This window comes from Perca flavescens, chromosome 18 (assembly GCF_004354835.1).
Source record: "Perca flavescens isolate YP-PL-M2 chromosome 18, PFLA_1.0, whole genome shotgun sequence".
In the NCBI taxonomy this organism is placed as follows: Eukaryota; Metazoa; Chordata; class Actinopteri; order Perciformes; family Percidae; genus Perca; species Perca flavescens.
This window is the reverse complement of record NC_041348.1, coordinates 17,056,319-17,076,514: the sequence shown is the minus strand read 5'-3', so window position 1 is coordinate 17,076,514 and position 20,196 is coordinate 17,056,319. Positions and strand designations below refer to the sequence as shown.

Here is a 20,196-nt window from a genome sequence, read left to right as displayed (position 1 = left end):
GTCAATCTGTATTCATATGAGAATATATTCGCAGAACAAAAACCAAACTTCACTGTATTCAACACCATCTCTTTGGAACTTAGTCAGAATTGCTTGGCCATAAAAACTGTATATGGCTGTGAAAGACTGACATCATATAAGTTCATTATGGAATGATTTGTTTGAACTTTCTTCTATCTCTTTATTTAATAGGTCTTTTTTTGCTTGATTGGATAGTTTATATCTTCCTTTCACTATATGTTTGCTGTAAGTTCTGTTCTCTGAATAAAGTTAGTGAATATTTGTGAAACACACACACATACACACACACACACCACACACACACACACACACACACACACACACACACACACACACACACACACACACACACACACACACACACACACACACACACACACACACACACACACTCGTTATTTTGTTATACTTCCCTTCAGTTATTTATTATCTACCTGTAATGTATAAACAAGGTTGGGCCTTTAAAGTCCGTTTACAAGTCCAGGTTCATTTATTTTATTTAGCTTGCATCGCTATCTGCTGTTCAGGCGGTGTAATTACACCATTATAAAGAAATAACAGACAACTGAAAACGGGAAGTAGGGTATACATAAAAGAACTCAATACAAACAAGAAGTACACAAAGTGTCATATTTCTTCAAGACAGGACTACATTTGTTTGTAAAGTTTCTATTCTGTATATTAAAGTCGATATTTCTAAATAAAAAAAAATTATATATTGAGCGTTTTGCAACTAGCAAGGTTTTGAAATTTACCATAACATTTCAAAATCACTCGTGCGTCAGAAAAAGACCAACACTATGGCATGACTCAGCAGTAACACACAAGAAACAGATACAGTTTAGGCTACTTTAAAATCTTGGCTTGGGAAAAATAAGAGGTAGTCCGCCATATTCCCAGGTTATTAGGAGAATTCGGGAAATAAGGAAGTACATCCACGGGGCCCACCTTCCAGCCGAGTTTCATATAGGTGAGGGAGTGGCCACCTGCCACCTCCTGTTCGATAACAGGGTGAGAGAACTGAAGAAGTTTCAGGCCGGGACACTCCGTGAGGAGTTACACTTTCTGTCAAGATTTTACTCAGAGAGGAATTAAATCAGAATCAGGTAAGACGCACGATTAATACATGTGTATTTTAGCATAGGGATTTACAACTTCTGCTGTGGTGAGTCATTACAACTGATACAAGTGCTTGCAATAGGCCCACATTTATAGAGGTTAACGAAATAAACAGATATACCTGCATTTAAACCATTACATGAGCTTAAAAGTAAAGTTTTTTGTTGTTTAACTGGTAAACAACATGTCATGTTCCTCTTTAGAGGATACTTTTTTTTTGGTGGGACCATGCAAAATGTAAAACTTGGCTTTGAAGCTTGAATAATTGCATTTTCTTCGAGGTAATGATATTGATTGTAATGGCACAATGTGAAGTAGCGTACTAGCTGCCATTTTCTCCCAGAGTGAGAGAACTTTGTTCTTTATCAAAGCAAGTCTGTGCAGGTGAAGAAGCAGCCAGCCACATTCCAGTTCTTGCCTGGGGTCATGACGGTGCAGCATGCAGACCCTCGCAGCACAACACTGTTACAGAGCTAGGCCTGGCTGAATACCTGCCTGTGTTACAAGCACCTAACAGGAAAAGAGCTATAACTATGGCACTCACTCACTCACTCACTCACTCACTTACTAACTCGGATTTCTAATTGATACACAAGTTATACAAGCATCAGATTTTTAAATCTCAAAAACATCCTTTTCTCAAATTACCTTTAAAGAAAATGCAGTCTGATTTAAGGCCACTTCAGTTGGATAGGTAGCCTACTGTAGCATGGATGGGTGTAATGAGATTTCTGAGAGTTTGATGCTGACAGTTTTCCTCTAATGCACACAAACATCTTCTGAGGACACTTCTTGATGGAATGGATAATGCAGTCACAATTGCATGTCATGACACATTCTGGCAAAAACAGTGTGTCTTCCATTGCACCACTGTGCAGTTAGAGAGACCGCAGAGAGACAGTCAAAGATTGAACCTGAAGCCCCACCCATATACTGGATTTTTGAGATATTTAAAAAGTCCAATAACTATATAGCTGCCCACAGTGTAATTAACACCACCTAAACAATCAATCTTTGGATTTAGATCCCTTAGATGTGTTTGTAGTTTATTAAAAGATTGTGAACAATATACACACTGAGCAGGCCATTTCACAGTTGAAAAGTCAACTTGACATTGTGGACAAACTATGTACAGGTAATGGTGACACTGTCTCTAATTTACCTCAAACCTGGTTTGATTATTTTCTCATTTAATTGTCTTTAAAATTGCTTATGCTTAATGCTTATTATTGGACTAATCGTTGCGGCTCTGGACGTATAGCCTAGACGTTTTTTAAACCAAGGACCCCTTAACTGAAAGAGAGATGGAGCAGGGACTCCCTACTACCAATATTGTATAAAATGAAGTAGCATATTAACCTGGGCCTACAATAACTTGTAGGGCGGCCTAAAGCCTTTAAATACCTTTTTAGTGCATAGAATACTAAGCTATTAAAATAATAATTGTCGGCAGGATTTTCTAAATCATCGTTTAATGTTAAACATACATGTGGATGAGTGAATCCTTAGGATGTACTGTATCTGTGGATGGCTATCTTAGTGACTACCTTACCCGTAGGCCAGTAAGCCTATCATCAGTGGGGATTTATATTTGCTAATAATATGCTGGCTTCATGTTGAGACATTTCAATTTGAAAAAATTTCAAAGATTCACAATAATTTGGAGGCCCCACTACAGTGACTCTGAGGACCTCCTAGGGGTCCCGGACCCCTGTTGAAGATCTCTGGCCTACAAGATACTGTTTTATCAGCAGGAAGCTAATACTGTATCTGTTGATACATTGCCCAAAAGAATTTATCGGTCTTCTCTTTCTCTCTCAAGAGCAGCCTTGTTGAAGTTTGTAGCTTCTCTGCCAGCTGATGTGGAATTTCAATCTCATTTGTCACAATCTGTCACCCTGAATCAGTCCCTGTCTTTCTCCTCCTAGATACTGTAAGTTTCTAACAAAACACTGGAGTCCAGAGAGGGAAGACTGGCAGCAGTAATGTGCAGGAATAACTCCTAATCTGGACAAATGTTTGGGTACTAAATAATCTTCCTGCTGCAGCGTTTGTTGTGTTTGAGTGTTGCAAGAGTTAGTTTACACCACCTTGCTTTCAGTTTGTGATAAAAATCTCCCTCTGGAATAGTTGTTACCATAACAACTGATCCCGAGGGAGATTTTGCCAGCATGACAGCGTTTAAGAGAGTCAACAACACTGTGTGCCTGGAAAGTGTCCTTTTTGTTCACTGAATAACAAGACTAGAGAGTTGTTAGAAAAACGCAGAAGAAAAGACTTCATGGCCGTGAGTGATTTTAATTAGCGGCTTTTATTGTTTAGATTAGTGGTTCTCAAACCTTTTCAATAATATAACCTTTTGAAATATTTTTTCAGCCAAGTAAACCCTGACCAGCACAAAACATTTTTGGTAGAAAAAACTAAATCTTTATAAAGCACAATACAGGTCTGTGCTACAGTGTCTGCATTAATAAATAACAACATTGTAATCGAAAAACATTTAAATGCTACATTTCAAATGTCTAGAATCACTAAATTCATTCATTATTATAGTGTATAATTCTTTTACAAACTGATAAATTATGAAATCAAATCAAATGACCACATTAAAAACAGCAGAGCACTGGACCTGCGTTCATTTCAAAATTTTTGCTACTTGTGCTATAATAGGATATGAGTTTTGGCACAACATGCCTTTCTCGATACCTTACTTTGACAAATACAAACATATTTATTTTATATTCAGCAAAATAAGCCAAACGTGGTTAAATGTTGTCTAAAGTACAAGCAGCTGTACAAGACCTTATAAAACACAGTATAAAATTGGTAAGATTATGATTTAAATCCATAAATATCTGATAAAAGAACAAGTCACCAAGACCGTGAGTCTGACTGGGCATTTGATGGCAACTTTCAATGATACATACCATGATCTATATTTATCAGACTTCTAAGAATTACACTAAACAGAAAACATCTCCAAAGCTTCACCACAACCAGTGCTATTTATCGTGTCATTCATCATTCAGACTAAACCTTTTCTTCATTTCTTCCAGATTTCTTTCTTTGATTTAATTTCTTTTTTTTTTACATAGCTGACAAATATCTTGGCATCTCACATCAGATTTGGCAATTCTCTCTCAGCATTTGTTGACTCATTGTTTGTTCCATGTGAGCCAAGGAGTGTATTTGTATCCACCACAGCCCCACGTACTTAAAACTCTCCGCCTCCTCAATCCCCTCTTCTTTGGCCTCCCACACCCAGGTGATGGTGCAACATGCCAGCCATGCTGCACACTCATCTTCCCTCTCTTTCCCCTTTTCTCTTTTTTCTCTTTTTACACATACACACACATACTTACACACACTTACACACAAACGCACCGCACGGCCCTGCTGGGGAATTCATGGCCTCAGGCTAACAAAACACAACCCTGTCCAACAGCGGCAGTGGAAAGCCCTGAGAGAAACTCACACAGCTCAGCTCCCTCGCAGCAGGCTAACAACATGGAGCTTCATTTATGAGAAAACACATTATGACTCTTTTCTGACGGACAGTCTTGAGAGGTGGGTAACTGGCTGCCATGTCTGCCTCACAGCTAGGTTGGTTGTTAAGGTTGTTTCAAAGAATTTACTCTGTGTGCTGAGTCAACGGGCCCTCAGATGTTTGATTGACAGGGCAGACTATTAATGTGAGGAGTTATGTTTGGATGCTTAAGGTGAAAGAGTATTTTCCTAATTTGTTTTATTTAATGCATCAGTTGGTTGCTGTAACCTGAAAGTTCAAACAAAGTATGTGCAGGCTTTCTGATTTTTCACCCAATGAAAAGATATTGGTTGGCTGTTTGGAGGCGTGCAGTTGCAGTTGACTGTGATTGTGGCTGTGCTCTAAAGTTTTTATGACCTTCAGTAACCGTCACCATGTTTGTTTAAAGCTAAGTGGTTAGGGCATCTGGCATTCATTTCTTAAAGGAGTGGTTAGACATTTTGGGAAATATTCTTATACACAAGAGCTTGATGAGAAGATCGATACCACTCACATTTCTGTACAGATAATAAGTAGCTGGAGCTAGCAGCCGGTTAGCATAGCTTAGCACAAAAACTGGAAAAAAGGGGAAACAGCTAGCCTGGCTCTGTCCCAAAGTGAATCCACCTACTACCCCCCGCTCTGCACTTAGCCTAGAAATATTCTATTACATACGCCCCTTTAAAACCGCACAAATTGTCATTTTTACTTTTCGTTTTTTTGTACGTATTAAAGGGGTTGTACTCGATATGCAGTCAGGGATTGTCTCCACACGGTTCTCACAGACCAGAACAGAAAAGCTTGGATTACAACACACACAGAGGGAGTATGACTTTATTCTCTGCTAAGGACGCCATTACCCCACTATATCTTTACAGAGGTAATACTGGTTTATATATTGTTATATATATCGTGTAAAGCCCCTTTAAACAAAAAAGATACAGTGTGTTAAATAGTGATCTTTAGATTTGCTGGTGGGTAGATATTTTTACCCTCAGACAGAGCCAGGCTAGCTGTTTCCTCTGTTTCGGGTCTATATGCTAAGCTAAGCTAACCATATTGTGGCTCTGACTCTCTCTATGAAAGTGGTATCAATCTTCTCATCTTACTCTTGACAAAAAAGCGTGTAAGAGTATTTCCCAAAATGTCAAATGATTCCTTTAAAAAGGACAGAAGAGCTGCTTCCCTGCTAAATTAGGATTTTTTTTTCCACCTCAGATTCTTGCATGTAGGTTGCATAACAGCCCACAGCTAAGAAGCTACTACACAAGTTGCTCAGTCATCACTGTTGTTTGGTTTTGGACAGATTTAGGTGTTGTTTCAGTTTACGGCATTTTGTTGTCCCTGTCAGCCAGGTAGTTTCCCTTTCAACACTGCAAATGCTGTGAAATGTAAGTTATGTTTGCATTCAGTAAGAAGAAAAAATTTCAAGGAGTTTTCTTCATTGATGTCTCCACACTGTCACAGTTTGACTTCCTGAATCACACAGGCCCTCACTTGCAGTAACGGTTAGGAAGGAATGTAATCAGTGGCTCTCTGAATCAAATGATGAGTCACAGACACCGCACAAGAACATGAATGTGAAGCGTAGTATGACTGTAGTACTATGATGAAGCAAGTCACGGAACAGTGTGTACTCTCGTGTTAAAGACACATTGTCACTACAGTTAAATCTTTACCTGGACCACAATCTTAAAAACCAGCACCTTATTATATGAAACAGGCTTTCTTCTTCCTCTTTTCCAATTTGTCATCTTCAGGATTGAAGATTGCAACCAGTTTAGGACCCCCAACGTTTTACTACTCATTTTAAAATCTTAATGAATATTTTTCCTTATGTCTGTTGAAAGGATGATATGATGGTGCTTACCCAGCCTTGAGAATGTATGAGGTGATGTCCGGTGACACCCTGTCCTGGAAGGTGCTGACTCCAAGCCAAAGCAGCACAGAGTCCACCCCCGAATCACACTTTACTGGGGACGGAGGGCCTACCAAGATCCTCAAAGTGTGCTTCTGCACCAACAACACCTTGGGCAAGAACTTCAAACTGGTTAAATGTGACAGCTCCTGGCAAATTAGGGTAAGAGAAATCTAAAAGAAATCTGGGGAAGGGAGGTGATGTGTCAGAACACTGTGATTAAGAGAGTAATCTTGTTTATGTGAGTGAGTAGTTTCCCTTACAAATCGGAAAAAAAACGTCAAGATTGAAGGTGGTGTTTTGTATTTGAGCCAGACATCTGTTTTATTTAGCCTCCTTAACATGCAGGAAAGGCAATCAATCCTTCATCGGTGTACAGCAACAGAAATGATGAGAGGAAGCATTTTTAAAAGTTTCAGTGCTTCTTTCAGTGATTTCTTTTACAGCTAATTTGTTAGCCCTTACATGTAAATTTGAAGCAAGTATCATCCACAAAGTGCAATAAATGGAAGGCTAAATAAAAGTTCATGATATTTAAAAAAAATTCAAAGATTGCTCATTTTGTCTCCTTTAGGCTATCATTCGTTCGATTCTGATCAGTGGTCGATTGGGGCCGAACATCGAACATGCAGGATGCTACGGCCTCCTGCTGAAGCACCTGAAGTCAGACGAACTTCACTGGCTGCATCCAGATCTGACTGTCAGCGAGGTGGAGCAACGCTACGAGAGCCATCATGTGGAAGCTGAGTGGAGGTACTGATAGATTGCAAGGACGTTTGTGTCTGATTTGATCGTGTAAAGTGAGAGTATGGCATTTAATAAACTTGCATGGTGTGTTTGTTTTCTCTCCGAATGCAGGTATGACCTTCGTGTCAGATACGTTCCTGTCGATTTCATGGAAAAATTCAAAGATGACAGATCTACGTTAGTGTATTTTTACCAACAGGTAACAAGCTGCAGTGTATTATATTGTTAAGTTGTTTGGCTGGTATAGGATTCATTGTTTAGCCAATGAATATTTGGCAATAAAAGGTGTTGTTATGACACCACGTAAGAGAGCAGCTGTCAATGGGTTTCCTTGGCTGGTTTTGTGTTGATAAAGATGAATTCAAATTTATGTGGCACTCCTTTAGTTTGGAACAACTCTACATTAGGGCTGCACGATTTGAGGAAAATATCTAATTGTGATTATTTTGACTGATATTGCGATTGCGATATGATTCACAATATTGGAGGGAATGATAATCTTTTGTATTATGATTATGAAAAATATTAAAATTATTTTTTTTAAATAATTATAGTGTGATTTTTGCGAGACCGGTACATCTCTGCAGCACCACAATACTACATTCAAGAATGGTTTGACACATATTTTCATTTTAACAAAAATTGCGTCTCGCTGCAATTTGGATATTACACAGCCCATATTGCGATTTCTATAAAATTGCAGTTAACTGTGCAGCCCTACTCTACATATAACAATGTAAAACCTTCAGTACTGTATGACAGGGCCACAACATGTTTTCTACCGGCCCGCTGGAAACCATTCAATTCTGCAGAGAAGATGAATAATAATTATGAGCAGTACATTCAATCTGTGCTTGTGGTTGGGTTGGCTCAGTGTGGTTGGGTTGGCTCAGTGGGTAGAGCAGGTGCACATACACTTGGAGGTTTATGCCTCGGTGCAGAGGTCCAGCTTTCAAATCCGACCTGTGAAGATTTCCTGCATGTCTTCCCCCTCTCTCTCCCCTTTCTCACCTAGGTGTCCTGTCAAATAATGGCAGAAAAAAAAAATCTGTGCTGTTGCCCAGTATTGTCAATATAAAAACTGTCCGTGAGTGGAAATGGGAAAATAAATCTATATGAATCTTTATTTAGTCACCATATCAAATTATTTTTTACAATAGTGTAATAGTCCAGTATAACTGTAGTATTCATGTGTTTGTGTTTCATTTTTTGACAGGTGCGTAGTGATTACATGCAGTATCATGCCTCTAAGGTCAGTGATGGGATGGCGCTGGCGCTCGGCTGTTTGGAGATAAGGTGAGTCACTGCTGTCCTCTCGTTCTTTTGCTCTCAAAGTCTTAATTAGAGTTTTATTGAGTGCTGTGATAAGTGCAAGGTTACTTGATTGAGTTGGTTAGAGTTATACTGGCAGGTTTTCCATGTGTTATACAGAATATACTCTGGTACGTTTGATGGGTTGATAGGTTATAGATGTAGAAGAGTAGGTCATAAAGTGACTTTTTGTTTAGTTCTTTAGGAAGAACATTTGGTTGTATACAATTCATTAGTTGCTGAGATGTTTTCTTTTCATAGGAGGTTCTACAAAGACATGAATGCAAAAGGTCTCGAGAAGAAGTCCAACTTTGAGCTGCTAGAGTAAGTTTTTATTTTCCATTAATCTTGTAACGTTGGTGACATAATTTCACTCATTACTCTGCATGAGTCGATGATGAGCATTGAGTTACCCTTTTAAAAGCCCTACTGGATAATGTTGCCGAAAATCCTTGTAGCAGCTTGACTACCATTTTTGTAGTCAATTAAAAGATAACATTTAGAACATTATGTTTTAATCTGGTAGCAATATACATATATATATATATATATATATATATATATATATATATATATATATATATATATATATTTTTTTTTTTTTATTTATTTTTTTTTTTTTTTTAATTCCTACTATTTTTCTGAATGTTCCTTTACAAATGAAGAAAAGATGTGGGCCTGGACCTCTTCTTTCCTAAACAGCTGATTAACAGTATGAAGGTAAACTACACTAACCATGCTTTTCTTAATGACTACCACATTTTTCATATTTACTACTGGGCGGTCAATCAGACCTTCATCAGAATGTACATAAAAATAATATTTTAAATGTCCCTGCTTGTGATCCAGCCAAAGCCGCTACGGAAGTTGATCCAGCAAACGTTTCAACAGTACGCAACACTCAAGGAGGACAACTGCATTATCAAGTTTTTTGAGACCCTCAAAGACTTCATCAACTACGATGAAGAGGTTTTCCCATGTGAACTAGTGGTGAGTAGCCCCCTAAATCCTATGGTAGTCATGGTTCTAAACATCTGCTCTTGTTCACATTAATATTACAAACATTTTCCCACGCTCACTTGACAATAGCAAGGTTGGAGTCTTGCAGTGGAGCTGGTCATTGGTGGGAGGGGGATTCGCCAACGCACGCACAAGAATTCAGCGGTAAGCATGATTTAGGTATTACTAGAGAGGGCTTTGACCTTTCATCATACATTACAATGTGTTGTGTTATATAGCTAATCTAGCTAGCCTAGTTTCAGGATTTGTGTTAAATAACTAGTTGACCATTTTGGGAAATGTGCTTATTCACTTCCTTGTTGAGAGTTAGAGAGAGAAGATTTATACCACTCTCATGTCATTAAAGTGGAATTAATCTTCTCATCTAACTCTCGGCAAGAAAGCAAATAAGCACGTTTCCCAAAATGTACGGTAATTGTATTTCAATACAATATACAGTAACTATTCCTTTGTAATAATCCTATATACTTCTAAAAATACCACTGCTTTTTTTATTCTGATAGTTGTATTTATCAACTCCTTTCTGGATTTTTCAAGTCTAGACATATCTTTCAGAGAAACTGGTCCCTTGTCATCAGTGGATGCAACGTCATTATAGATCTAACGGCGCTTATCAAATGTAATCAGTCTCATCATAATTACATTTATTGCATTCCTCTTTTATGTGCCTCAGCCTGTTTTTCTAGCTGACTTCAAACAGATCAAGAAAATACAATGCTTATCTCAGAGCGATGGCAAGGCTCTCATAGACCTCAACATAGAGGGGGCCAGACAAGTAAGTACCACGACACTATCTACCTAGTTATACAATATTACTTTGTACAGTATTAAGAATCAGAATAGCTAAAATAAGTCTGCACAGGAAATGTGAGCCGGTACACTGTGGCCTTTTTTCTTCTTCCTGATAGCGTCTATCAATCAATGTGGCCACAGTCCCTATGGCAGAGAACATGATGGACCTTATTGATGGCTACTGCCGCTTGGAAACTGACACAGATGATACTGTCATCTACCGACCAAATAGAGGTGTGTACCACTCAGCCACTTCCCCTGTTGCAACATTACTGTGGTTAAAGCTTACAATACATATGCTGTTTCTACGGATGGAGCATATGAAAGACTTTTCAAATGTATTATTTAATATTAACTGGAATTATCATAACTAATTTCTATCCTAGATGCCAATGCACGGAATTCCCTACCTGAGATTCCTACAGAGTGAGTGGCTGTTTTTAAAACTTTGAACGATGTGTGCCCTCCCTCAGCCTCAGCGTAGCTGCAGAGTCCAAGCTGTTATAATATTCTTTTGTTGTAGGATGAAATGAAAAGTTTGAGTTATAAATGAGAAAGGCTGTTTTATTGAATAATTCTGTCAGCGCTCTGAGGAGCCATAAATTGAACATTTATAAGCGGGGCTTTCTCTCATTCTGTCTTTTCTGTGGAGCAGCAGAGACACCAGCTCGGCCAGACACAGCATGGGTGAGCTGACTGTTTTCATAGTTTTACATAACCTCCATGTATAATGCTATACATAGCATCTTCAAAGCCAAACATTTATGTCATTATCTTATAAAGTAAAAGCAAATTCATCTTTCTTTCATATTTTCAGGGTCAGAAATCTATTGTGAGATTCTCGATGAAAGGCCCAAATCAGGTTCGTCGAAAGTTTGTATTCATGTCTTTTGCAGAATAATAGCTGTGGAACTCACTTTTGAACTATCGTCAATTTAAATCTTTTTCTGTAGTTATTAAGTACGGGATCAACAGAAGTGACATTGTTCTTGGCCGAATCCTTGGTGAGGGTTTTTTCGGGGAAGTCTACGATGGAGTTTACAAAAAGGGTGTAAGTGCATCCCCCCTAGTTGAAGTATATCAATACTAACAGCAAAAAAAGAATACAACTATCTATAAACTGACTACAGATTATAATTGTGGGAAGCTTGTTGGAGAAATATAAATTAATACAATATTTATGTTACCAGGAGTGACAATTGCTGCATAAAATATGTAGCTATAGAATATAAGATTGTATTGACTTGAATTACACATGTAGCAGAGCTGCAACTGACATTTATCTTCATCTGCTGCTGCTAAAACTGCTTTTCAGAATGATCTAAAGCCTAAATGAAGATCTTCAGATTACAGTCCCAAACGCTAAATATACCAGTTTACTGTCACATGAGACCAATGAAAGCAGAAAATCGTCACGATTGAGAAGCTGTAACCAAAGAATGTTTGGTTTTTGTTTGAAAAATGTATACATTTATTGAAAAATTATCAAAATAGTTTCTGTAAATGTTTCACTAGTTTCCATTCAAATGTTCACAGCATCACTGTGTCTTTTTCTGTGGTTGATTTAACAGAATGGCGAGAGGATTAACGTGGCAGTGAAGACCTGCAAAGACTGTTCACCTGAAGTGATGGAGAAGTTCATGAGTGAAGCAGGTAATTGGTCAAATGTGTAGAATATAATGAAGCAAATGTGATAACAATAACTGTGACAATAACTATGGGGACTTTGTGTGCTTGCCAGTAATTATGAAGAACCTCAATCATCAGAACATTGTCAAACTGATTGGAATCATAGAGGACGACCCTGTGTGGATTGTCATGGAGCTTTATGAGTATGGAGAGGTTAGTGCCAATCTTAATTCCATGATTTCAGTTTTAATCTAATCGTACTGTAGAATTGAACTGAAATCTTACACAGTTCTGAGTCATTGTGTTGCAGCTTGATTCATGCATCTTAGCAAGACAGAAAATCAGTGCAGATAAAGAAGAAGTGATTCCTGTCTTACTTAAATGTGACGTTGCAGCTCGGGAACTACCTAACTCAGAACCAGAAAAAGCTGACAAATATAACTCTGGTGCTGTTCAGCCTGCAGATCTGCAAAGCTCTTGTCTACCTTGAAGGGGTCAACATGGTGCACAGGTGAGAGGCTCCTTTATTGTTTGTGTTGTTATCCAGGAAGTGGAGATACAGCTGTTGTCTTGTGTCTGTGCTGTTTTCATCACAGGAAGAATGGCTAACACAGAACATACAGTATACTACGTACGCTTAAATTTATTATCCTGGCCGAAAAGAAAAAGATCCAATAATAATCATGACTTACGATCAATTTCTTATGATTAAAGATTATGCATAAAAGCAAGGCCTCATGTTTAGGGTGTAATAAAACTTTTTGTGTGGGATGATGACAAAGTTGTCACTTAGATAGCACTACTGAGGCACCGTGACCAGCTAACCCATACTGATTTTGTATGATATGATAATGTTTGCACAGTATGTCTGTGGTGACACAGACATACTGTGCAAAATTTCCTTGTGTGATAAATCATTTGGGTTCAAGGTCATTTGTTACTGTCATGAGAGAAGAGGCACAACCTGTAATGTTCTGAGCCGATCACGCTGAGTTACAGTATGTTCTTGAAATAATTTGACTAATTGAGGTGTGATTTACTGCACAGTGGGGTGGTGAGGAAAAGGGCAAGGGGACAGTCCTATTGATAGGTACGGCTAGAAAAACAAAACAAAAAGCCTTAACATTTGAATGTAAAATGGAGTCATATAAGGCAGTGACAATAGAGCATTAATTTTTCATTTAAACGAAGCATTTATACTGAGACACAACATTACAGAGAAACATGTCATGCTCAGTTGTTTCTGCAGAATGTTAACAACATGTTTCCGACAGCAAGATTGGATTCAATCTCCTGTGAAGAAAAAAACACAGACAAAGGAAGTGGCTTTCTGCCTCTGTGGAAAATGAAAAGATTCCATTTGTATTCTTTTTTTTGCTGCAATTGTGGCAGCACTGCAGTGATCAAGAGGGGAATTCATGTCAATCAGAAAGGGCTTAGGGCCATTTCAGAAACTCTGCCTGTATTATCTTTATATTTACCATCTCCATCTGTAAATACATATGTTTCTTTCTGTCTTATGCGTGTTTTGTCACAGAGACATTGCGGTTCGGAATGTGTTAGTCGCCAGTCCAGACTGTGTGAAGCTCGGAGACTTTGGTCTGTCGAGATACATTGAGCATGAAGAATACTACAAAGGTAAAGATAGGCACTAAGGAGAATAAAGCTGATCTGATTGGTCACCTAATTGTCTAAATTATAATGCATACACACACATATCCCTGACTTAAAACATAACATAATATAATATAGTTGCCACATTTTGAGAAAGTACATCTTTTTGTCCCTGTCCAAAAATGAAAAATGGTGACCACAAAATACCAACTTCACCTATTTCTTTGCAGCATCTGTTACTCGCTTGCCAATCAAGTGGATGGCCCCGGAATCCATCAACTTCAGACGTTTCACCACAGCCAGTGATGTCTGGATGTTTGGTGAGCTTGTGATCCACTAAAATACAGTACATCAGCTCAGTGCAAAGACATTTAGCAGGTTCGGGGAATGAGACAAGAAACCACACTCACTCACACATGGCAAAAGGCAGGTGGCTGGTTAATCTTCACCCCAAAAAAGTACTGGATGATTTGCATGACAAAATTACTTCAACTGATATTATATCCAGTACTATAGGTACACAGTATTATCTCCTTTGGGGCATTCAGGGATGATGGGTTAGGAACCATTTTATATACATTTGTATAGAGCATGTACAGGATCTGCTAATTACATGATTCAATAATCAAGTTACAGTATCATCTGTTATCACCTGTGAGCTGCAGTATTTCATACAAATAGCCTCATTACAATCAAATGGATCACAGTAAACATCTCAGATCTTCATGTGTATTTACTTACACTTCTCTAAGGTGTCAGACTCCAAAATGGAAACATTGACATACTCTGACCTTTTAATGATTTCTTTAGACAACCTCATCTTTTTGCCTAAGAGATAGAGCCAAAGCAAACAAGGCATAATAACCCTAATGCTTCTCCTTATTCATATGCCTGACGCAATAATACTGGCTTGTGTCCTCCCCTAAAGCTGAACATTTTCTGGAACATAACCAAACTATCTATTATTTATGTTTTCAAGGCAAAGAAAAAGTAAACCACTCTGTGCGTTTGAAAGGAAACGAGAAATGAAAAAGAGCCAGCAGCTTGGGTTTGGGGCCATAACACAAACCAGTATTATTGCAATGGGCAGATAAAGCACGGTAGGTTTGAACCTTACGTCTAAGCATTTCTTTGTTTCTCTCCTCGATAGCTGTATGCATGTGGGAGATAATGAGTGTTGGACAGCAGCCGTTTTTCTGGCTTGAGAACAGAGACGTGATCAACCAACTGGAGCAGGGAATCAGGCTGCCCAAGCCGGACAACTGCCCTCCTGCCCTCTATTCACTCATGACGCGCTGCTGGTCCTACGACCCCAGAGAGAGACCCAACTTCACCGAGCTGGTGGTCAAGATCAGGTACTTCTCTGTTTGATATAAAATCTATTCAATAAAAAGCTCTGAGTGAATATGAATAAAAACCATTAAATTAAGGTCGGATCTAGGGTGATGACCTTTCTCTAATGATTCCTACTTCTACTCCTTTTCTCATGAGTCAATGGTTTGTAACTCTCAATTGGCAATTTCCGTTGACTCATGAAGAACAATGACAAAGGTTACTGTTGTTTTATTTTAACCTCTGCAATGATGCAAAACGTGTTTTGATTTAATGTATCAATTCAACTCCCTTGCCAGAGAAAATTCAATATAGAAGGAGTTTGATCAATGGATCACTGGTTAGTTTTAAAATGGTAAACAATTAAGAGGGTAGATCAGCGGTGCACTGAAATGATTTAGTGCCGTATATAGTTACCTGCAATAACAGCCATTTAGGTGTATTTTTAGACCTCTCTTACTAAGACATGATATAACTTGTTGTCTAAAATCTGTCAGTGATGTCCACAAGATGGAGAAGGAGCAGGAAGCGGAGAGAGAGAGGGACAGAGCGCGCGCCACAAAATTATTTGAAACCAAGTTAAACTTCAACGAGCCTCCTCCCAAGGTACGGGTCAAATTCAGCCAGTTACATGTTACACAACATCACATTATATAAAAGTAATGTTTTAATTTGGTGTATATTTTAATACAGCTTTTGAATATTTACTGCAGCCTTCAAGAATGCAACCTGGGCGCTTTGGGAACATGCTCAGTATTGGTCTACACATTCAGGTACAGTAGCGTACCCAACTACCCTCTAACCTGTTTCTTCCAAGATAACAAGCTTTACTTAAAAAATATATTCATGTAAGGTATGTGTGTATGCGTGTGTGTATGTGTGTGTGTGTATCTGTGCAGCTGAACGAGGCTTTGTGTGCCAGCTCACCTGACCTGGCCAGCCCATGTGATTACCAGTCCCCCGCCGACTCCATGAGCAGTCTCACGTTGCCGTCCATCTCCCCTCGACCTCGAAGCATGGCGGTAAGTAAGACTCAGCACTTTGTCTAAAGGTCTAATCTTGTCTGTGTGTTTGTCACTTTCCTTACATTTGAAGTTACGTGCTAAAATGTTGCTAAGTCTGGAGTTAAAAATGAATGCATTTAGAAAAAAAAAAACAGCTTTGTGTGTTGTTAACGGTCATTCTTCTGTTACACTTAAACCGATTTTAGGAGGGCGACTTTTTGCGAATGGAACCGAAAAGCAGGGAGGACGCCACGGGCCTGTGGCAGAGGGAGAGACAGCACATGCAGAACACTCTCCGCCAGCAGAGAGAAGACATGATGGAGGATAAAAAGTGGCTGAAAGAAGAGGAGAGACTCCTGGTGGGAAACAGAGCATTATTAACTCTTGTCAGCCCCTTCTCTGTGATTCTGTGCCCCCATGCCCAATTTAACGATGCCCTGGACGCTCAGTGAAACTAGACATTGTTAAACAATATCAACCCTCTCATTTACTCTCGACAACCCACTAGTCATAAATTGAATGTTCCCCTGATAACAGTTCCAGAAAGAGGTCCATGTCCATATTCTATAAAATAAACTTGCCTGTTCTTTTTCAGGACCCCATGGGACCAGAGGACACTGCCGGCCCAGAGGTAGGTGTCTGCCTACACAAACTGTCATTTCAGTCACATTAAAAGAAGAATCTACTTTAAATAATGTTCACCTAACAGCTTTTGGCGATATAGCTTACATTTCTGAGGCCAGCATGATGCCACACAACATGTAGTAGTTTGCGTAGTGTAGTGCAGCTATAATGGAGTTGGAAAACTGTTTTCAACTACCTAAAACTTCTGTAGCAGCAGTAAAGTAAGTGTGGTTATTTAAATTGGAAATCAAAGCAATTACAGTGCAATTATAACATTTTGTGATCATAGGAGAACTAAAAACAGAAAATACACATTTAATTTCCAAAATGTTAAAAAGGAATAAAAAAAGGACATTTTTGTCTTTCTTCTTCAGTGATCAGGAACACAAGATTTAATGCACTGAAATGTATTACAACAATATGCAATACAATGTTCACTCTGGTCATATATAACCATTATCTAAATTTACTTGCAGAAGTTTATACATTGCATTATAGGGTATGAACATTAAGAAAAGCATTATTGGAATTGTAGGAAACCGTCAGCAGAATTACTGGAGGCACGCTTTAGTGAAAGTAGAACAGAAACACTAAAAATGATAAGTGAGATTTAATCTGAGAGAATTGAGTTATTGTCACAGATTTATATAATTATTTTTCTGCAAATAGTCCTGGTATTTACAAGTATAGACAACATTGCTTTATTTTATAATCCTCATGAAATTCATACTTTTCCAATTCATTTTAGTCCCCTGAAGCTGACGCACAGAATGGTAAGTGCTCAAAAGAAATTAATGAATTCCATTTTATTTCAAGTCATTCTGAAAGCTATCATCGCTCCCTAAACCCTCCTGTCTTTCATATTGTTAATCTTTATGCACTGCAGCACCTCCAGAAAAGCCCCCACGGCTCACAGCACAGGTAATTATATTGATTAATTTTTTTAAATGTAATATTTGTTTAGCACCCTGAAAAGACCATTTAGTTGTATTAGCTTTGATTTTTTAGATAAAGACAATTTATAATGAACTCCATCATCTCAAGAAAGTAAAATGACCTTTCAATTGAAAGGGAATTGATGCCAACATGCATTTAAAATAGTGCCCAGTGATCCTTTGTGTAAATTAATGAGGATGAGTATTTTAATTATTAAAACACATTATTCCCTCTTACTTAGCCTGCACCCACAGCTGAGCTGGACCGCTCTGACGACAAAGTGTACCAATACGTCATGGAACTGGTCAAAGTTGTTGTCCAACTCAAGAATGACATCACTGATTCACCACCGGAAAAATATATCACCATTGTCAAGGTACACAGAGACAAAAATCTGTATTTTACTTCATTTTTCCAGTTTGCTGCTGCTTTAGAGGCAAATTGAAAGTGTGTGAATTGTAATGATAAACACAACCTCTTGAGTCATACAGCTGATTTATTATCTGCATTGATCTCTGCCCACAGTCTGTTGGGATGGCTTTACGAGATCTGATTCGCAGCGTGGATGACATACTGCCCACCTTACACAAGTCTGTCAGGACTGAGGTATTGTATATTGTTGGCTGTGTTTTCTCCTCTCCTGACTCTCTTTCTTTATTGATTTTTGGTTCATGCTGTTTGTCACTGAAACAGAACGTTGCATAACTTTTCTTCAAACACAAAGAAGCACAGAGGAAATTACCATTTCATGTTTACTATTCTGGCTAAGAACACCCAAAATCCAAAGCTTGCATATTAGAGCAGTTTCTACAAAGCCATATTTATCAAATAGAAGTTGATGCATTTCTTGCTTACTTAAAACCAAGACCAGCTGATGCACACAGGGGCTCAACTAAATGTACCTAAAGGCCCATATATGTGCTGTACATGAAAAACAGTCAAACAGTTGACGTTAATAAGTTTAAAAAAATTACTGTAGTGCCCTTATCTATTTATTTGGATTACACAATATTGTACAGATGCGTTTTATAGGCCTTTTTCACAGGAGACATTGTTATAGTAGGAAAAGTGTGTTACTAATAACATAAACGATGTCCCAGTAAGTCATGGCAGTGTGACAGTGAGTCAGCATGCATAATACCAGGACCCTAACACTGAAGCAGCTAAATGTAATTCAGCCATCATTAATTTTATTATTTCATCGCTGCTTTTCCTACTGTGACATTTCACGTATGTCTTCCATGAAAAAAGGGCCGATAGTGCCCATCCATTATGTTTGCTTACCGTCCCCACAGATTGAGGGCACCCAGAAGCTGCTGAACCATGACATGGCGGAGCTGATCAACAAAATGCGGATGGCCCAGCAGAATTCCATCACCTCGTTGAAGGAGGAGTGTCAGAAACAGATGCTGGCTGCAGCACACACACTGGCTATGGACAGCAAGAACATGTTGGATGCTGTGGACCAAGCCAGAGTTAGGGCCAATTTAGCCAAGCCAGTGGTCCTCTAGTGGACTGTAAGCCCTCTTATTCAGTTTACACATCAAGCTAAGGATTTACATCTGTCATTAAGATTTGCACACAGTTAAGCATTTTCGTTTTGATCAAACTGCTTAAAATATATCATACCTGTAAATGTGTTTTAAAGCTGGGGTAGGCATTTTTCAGAGTACTAGTTATTAATTTTAATCATCCCAATCTGATCCTGATCCCAGTACCATTATACGGTTGCAAACTTGTGGGCTTGTAAAGCCCTTTGAGATGACATACTGTGATTAGAGGCGCTAGACAGATACATAAACATGAACTTCTATCAGCCCCAGCTGTGAGCCTTTAGCAACAGTTAGTAGAAGGCTAAACTGTTAGTAACATTTTCTCTCCATCTCTGAAATGCTTCACCAATATTGACCATTTATTGTCATTTACTCTCTTTTATAGAAGTCTGTCATCTTTTTTTGGGTAGCTTTACAGCGTAGACAGTTGTTGCCAGTGCTTAAATAGAAACTTTTTCTGCAGGTTTTTTGCCATTGAATCAGGCTTTTACCTTCTAAAGTGACATGCACATGCATCTGCATTTGTAGAATAGCCAATAGGAATGCTCTCATTCTGAAATGACCTGTGATTGACCATAAGTGCATAAGTCTAGTTTTCTGTCAGACTACTTCAATTACAATATGCTGAAAGGTTATTATGGAATTTTTGCCCAATGAAGGCAAAAAGAAATCCTACTCCAGCTTTAAGTTTAAATATGATGCTATCGGCATCATATTTACGATGCCGTCATTTTAGACAAACTCCTACTACATTTAATGTTGATTGACTTAAATATCTGCTCAGAAATTGATTTATCCTTGTAAATATAAAATTTGTCTTTGGACAAGAACAATTGTCAAGAAAAAGAAATAATGTAAATTAAAACAAGTAAATGATTTACTCTTTGATACCCGTCAACAGTAACCTGAGTGAAATGCCAATTTAAAAAAACAAATACAGTATATATCTCAAGTTTGACTATGATGCATTATGTTGAAATTATTAGATGAAAACTACAATGGTATGTATAATGGATTGTCAGATAGATGTCAGGTATTCTTGAAAGAAAG

The 20,196-nt window shown here is 38.3% G+C and overlaps 1 protein-coding gene across 2 annotated transcripts; it reads left to right on the top strand.

Moving 5' to 3' along the window:
• Positions 1 to 836: 836 nt before the first annotated feature.
• Positions 837 to 20,184, top strand: ptk2bb (protein tyrosine kinase 2 beta, b). 2 transcript variants are annotated; one of them, XM_028604779.1, is made up of 31 exons: positions 837 to 1,127; positions 6,517 to 6,746; positions 7,159 to 7,337; positions 7,443 to 7,530; positions 8,548 to 8,627; positions 8,904 to 8,966; positions 9,308 to 9,362; positions 9,492 to 9,632; positions 9,732 to 9,806; positions 10,336 to 10,437; positions 10,571 to 10,688; positions 10,841 to 10,880; positions 11,110 to 11,141; positions 11,272 to 11,316; positions 11,408 to 11,505; positions 12,026 to 12,107; positions 12,196 to 12,296; positions 12,479 to 12,594; positions 13,621 to 13,721; positions 13,928 to 14,017; positions 14,848 to 15,052; positions 15,527 to 15,635; positions 15,743 to 15,802; positions 15,929 to 16,051; positions 16,240 to 16,392; positions 16,629 to 16,664; positions 17,406 to 17,430; positions 17,544 to 17,578; positions 17,835 to 17,969; positions 18,119 to 18,199; positions 18,889 to 20,184. In XM_028604779.1, the coding sequence occupies exons 2-31, from the start codon at positions 6,549 to 6,551 to the stop codon at positions 19,102 to 19,104; spliced, it is 2,982 nt and encodes a 993-aa protein (XP_028460580.1). In that variant the 5' UTR covers positions 837 to 1,127; positions 6,517 to 6,548; the 3' UTR covers positions 19,105 to 20,184. The 2 variants fall into 2 exon arrangements, with proteins under 2 accessions (XP_028460580.1, XP_028460581.1); XM_028604780.1 differs by lacking the exon at positions 837 to 1,127 and adding an exon at positions 5,493 to 5,546.
• The last annotated feature ends 12 nt before the right edge of the window (positions 20,185 to 20,196 follow it).

Coding starts and splice junctions, on each gene's coding strand:
- ptk2bb (XM_028604779.1), top strand. CDS start 6,549: ATGTATGAGGTGATGTCCGGTGACACCCTGTCCTGGAAGGTGCTGACT. Junction 6,747..7,158: donor ACAGCTCCTGGCAAATTAGG/GTAAGAGAAATC, acceptor TGTCTCCTTTAG/GCTATCATTCGTTCGATTCT. Junction 9,363..9,491: donor AGCTGATTAACAGTATGAAG/GTAAACTACACT, acceptor CTTGTGATCCAG/CCAAAGCCGCTACGGAAGTT.